This window comes from Hippocampus zosterae, unplaced genomic scaffold (assembly GCF_025434085.1).
Source record: "Hippocampus zosterae strain Florida unplaced genomic scaffold, ASM2543408v3 HiC_scaffold_280, whole genome shotgun sequence".
In the NCBI taxonomy this organism is placed as follows: domain Eukaryota; kingdom Metazoa; phylum Chordata; class Actinopteri; order Syngnathiformes; family Syngnathidae; genus Hippocampus; species Hippocampus zosterae.
Window position 1 is genome coordinate 777 of NW_026262847.1, and position 3,751 is coordinate 4,527.

Here is a 3,751-nt window from a genome sequence, read left to right on the forward strand (position 1 = left end):
GTGCTAAAGCCTGCATCAGAATAAGATTTTGATGTCCTTCATAATTTAAACAATCAGAAAATTGAACAGTATAAGCAGTAAAAGACTTCAGAAGGTACGAAGAAGTTCAAATGAATTTAGAGCGATCTGAGAAAGCGGGATGTGTTAGTTGGAAGTGTGAGGGAGTAAAAAGACGAGCTACAGCCAGAGTTCAGCAAGTCCGCCTACAATTAATCCAGGCCCCAAGTAGCCATACCCATTACCTCGTCCTAAATCATTCTCGTTAGATTCCAATAGCTACCCAGAAGCCGGCCCCTTACAGCCCCAGCCGCCCTAATCCTACCCAGAAGCCGGCCCCATACAGCCCCATCCGTCCTTACCCTAATACCAGAAGCCGGCCCCATACAGCCCCATCCGTCCTTACCCTAATACCCAGAAGCCGGCCCCATACAGCCCCATCCGTCCTTACCCTAATCCTACCCCATACAGCCCCATCCGTCCTTACCCTAATCCTACCCAGAAGCCGGCCCCTAACAACCTTCATCGCTTTTCCTACCCAAAGGCCGCGCCCTTACTCCCGCCCTCACACCCCCCAGCTGGACTAGCTCTCTAGCCACCCAGAAGCCGCGCCCTTACTCCCCCAGCCCGCCCTCCACACCCTCCAGCTGGACTCGCTCTATAGCCACCCAGAAGCCTCGCCCTTACCCCCCAATCTGCACTCCCTCTAGAGCGACAAATCGCTTTACCTCTACAATCAGTCAGCGAGCGACCTCAATAAAAACTAAAAATACCTCGACATTGAGCTCCGAACTGGCCGAAGGGTCCATGCCGTTCCCCCCTGCCTTACACTGATAAAAGCCTGGGCTAGCCTTTCCTCAGTGAGCTGATGAGGTTCACCACGAGCGCAGTCCGGCTGGCCGATGAGGTGATCGCCCTGTCCGAAGGGCAGGTGGTCAACGAGAGGCCGCTGTCAGAACTGATCGACAAGAAGGTCATGGTCAGGGTGCGGGGAGTTCGGAGGGGTGAATGGATCATGCCTGGACAGATCATTTTTTCTTGGAGCGGTCGCGCTTGGCCACGCCCACGCCCTTGAGGTTGAAGTCGCTGAACTGCTCTCGCTCGCGGGCCAGCCTGTCACGCTCCCCGCTCCCGGTCCTTCTCCTTCGGCTCCTCTCTATCGCGCAGGCTCCTCTTGGCAGGCTTGATGAGCTGCTGGCCGTTGATCGAGAACTCCCCCGCGCTTCTTGTCCTCGCGGCGGGTGCGCTTGTCGTCCTCCTCGGAGTCCCTCCTCGACAGGCTCTCGCTTTGCGGGCTTTGATCCCGCTGGCACTCTTTTCGCGGGACCAGCACTCGGGTGGGTGGCTTTTCGAAGACCAGGTCGTTCTTGGGGGTGAGGCTTTAGTCGAAGAAGTCAGGCTCGTCATCGCTGGGATGTCGGCCTCCTCGGTCTCGAGGTTGAGCTCGTCGAAGTCCTCGTCGGGGAGGATGGCGTGCTCCTCGAAGCTGTCGAGGCCCTGGTCAGCAAGCATCTTGCGCTGCGAGCCGATGATGGTCTTCAAGTCGCCGATGGACTTCTCCTGGATGGAGATATTGATCTCGAGCTCGATGTTCTGCAGCTCGAGGATGTGGTTCTTGATGAGCAGCTCCAGGAAGTCCCGGCGGTCCTTGTACTTTATCCGCTTCGGGATTTCGTCCCGGATCTTCTGGTGTTTGTGATATTCTCCATCAGCTGCAGGTTCATGTACTCCTTCTTCAGGATGTTCTTGCTGGTGTTCGACTTCAGCACTGCCACGTGCTTCATGCTGGTCCGGATCTATTCCGGGGGGTCTTCGGAGGGGTGCGCCTTCCGCCAGGCTGCGATCTCGCTGGCCCTCCGCTTTATCTACAGGGTGTTGATGGCGTTCTGCTATTCCACCTCCATGAGGGCCCGCCGCAGCTGGATGCGGTCCTGGAAGTTCTCGAAGATGTCCTCCTGGATGCGCTTCATTTCGTCGAGATCTTCGCACCCGCCCGCAGGAGCAGGTGGCCTCCCCCTTTCTGGGGAGAGGCCTGGGCTCTTCCTCAGGCTCGGGCGCCCTTTCATGCAGCCGCATCTTGAGGTTCTCGATCTCAGAGCGCAGGTCGTTGATGATGTTCTTGTATTCCGAGATGTGAAGGTGCACCATCTTCTTGTTAGGCACCTGCTTGGTCTTGATGTTCTTGGCACGGTTCGCGTACTTCAGAGTGTTTATGGTCTCCTCGAACTGGCTGGACGCGGGGCTCACCGTTCGCGATCATGATGGTCCTGCAGTTCCCGCCCAGGCTGTCCTTTAGCAGGCGAGTGAGCTTCGAGTCCCGGTAGGGCACGAAATACCCTTTTTCGATTTGTCCCTAGCGCGTTAATGCAATTTCGCGAGGGCCAGCAGACTTACGGTTGATTTTCGCGCCCTTCCATCAGCCGGATCCCTCGGTTCTCGGTGACTGTCCCTCGCTCCGACCCCGCTAGGTCGATCAGGGACAGCTTGCCCAGGTGGGTCTCGAACTCGGGGCCCCGGGCGCGGGGGGTTGCGGTTGATACTGATTTGGAAGACGGCATGGCTGCGGGAAGAGGTCTGGTTGGCGTTGGTAGCTTCCGTGGTCCTGCGCTTGTTGCCCCGCGAACAGCAAGTTCATGACCTGCTCAGTGGACTCAGCCCTGAACTCAGTGACCCCAGCGATGACGATGCCCTTCTCAGGGTCATCACGGAGCTCGAGGTAGCTGGAGTTCGGGACCAGGAGGTCACGGATGGCCTCGTTATAGATTTCGACATAGGTGATGATGATGTCGTAGTTGTTTTCGTAGTCCTGGTCGATGGTCTCGAACATCTCTCGGACGGTGAGCACGCTGAGCCCGAGGACTTCCTGGCTGCCGAGCATGGTGTAGGTTTGCCTGCCCCGGTGGGCCCGTAGACGAAGACGGTGGCGTTGCAGCCGGACAGGGCGGTACGGATGAGGGGCTTGCAGGTCTGCTCGAAGATCTCTCTTGGGAGTGGTCCTTGAAGACGCGGTCAAAAGGTGTAGCGCTGCTCTTTGGAGCGGTGGTAGACATCGAGCATTTTTCTTGTGCTCGGCCTAGAACTTCCATTTCGACGGGGTCGAGGACCACCTGGTGAGGGGGGTACGATGAGGTTGTCCTGGACGCGCCACCACCTCGAACTCGCCCTGCAGCTACTCCCGGGCGTTGAGGGGGCGCACCCGGATCGCCACCAGGATGTTCTCCTCCTTCCGCATTCAAATATTATCGATCACTTCGGCAGCCTGTTCTTGATGCCAGCGACTATCTCCCGGTACCACTCGGGCTGCGCCTTGGCCGTCTCGTACCCCACCAGGTACGCCCCCAGGAAAATTACTGTCTTTCCCAACATTGCTTCAATTTTTGACATTACATGCAGCCCTGGGCCATCGCATTCCTCACCATCGTCGCCGCCCTGTTCGCGCTAGGGGTCGGGGCTGCTGCTGTGGCAGTGCCGGCGGCGGGGGCTGTGCTGCGGGGGCAGCGGCACTTTCCGACCCCGACCTCTGCACACCCAGGGAGCTGCATGTCAGGCTGCAGAGGATGCCTGGGCTTGGGTAGAGTGATTCATGAATCAGGAGGGTCCATCTGGTCCATCAGGTTGAGGATGTCCCTGGCGATGTGCTGGGAGGGTTACGGCTCCCGGTAGACGTCCTGCCGGCCCTGCTGCTGAGAGGCCGAACTCATGCCGTCCTGGCAGGCGCAGTCCTCCGACATGAGGCTGCACGAATCTTGCGCCT

At 58.4% G+C, this 3,751-nt stretch overlaps 1 protein-coding gene across 1 annotated transcript; it reads right to left on the reverse strand.

The window, feature by feature from the left end:
* Positions 1–843: 843 nt before the first annotated feature.
* LOC127594834 (kinesin-like protein KIF19) lies at positions 844–3,229 on the reverse strand. The gene is given in 10 exon segments (XM_052056600.1): positions 844–955; positions 1,118–1,688; positions 1,691–1,775; positions 1,896–1,982; positions 1,984–2,244; positions 2,246–2,348; positions 2,350–2,537; positions 2,540–2,886; positions 2,889–3,141; positions 3,143–3,229. Coding segments are annotated over 10 exon segments (2,094 nt in total).
* Positions 3,230–3,751: the final 522 nt, after the last annotated feature.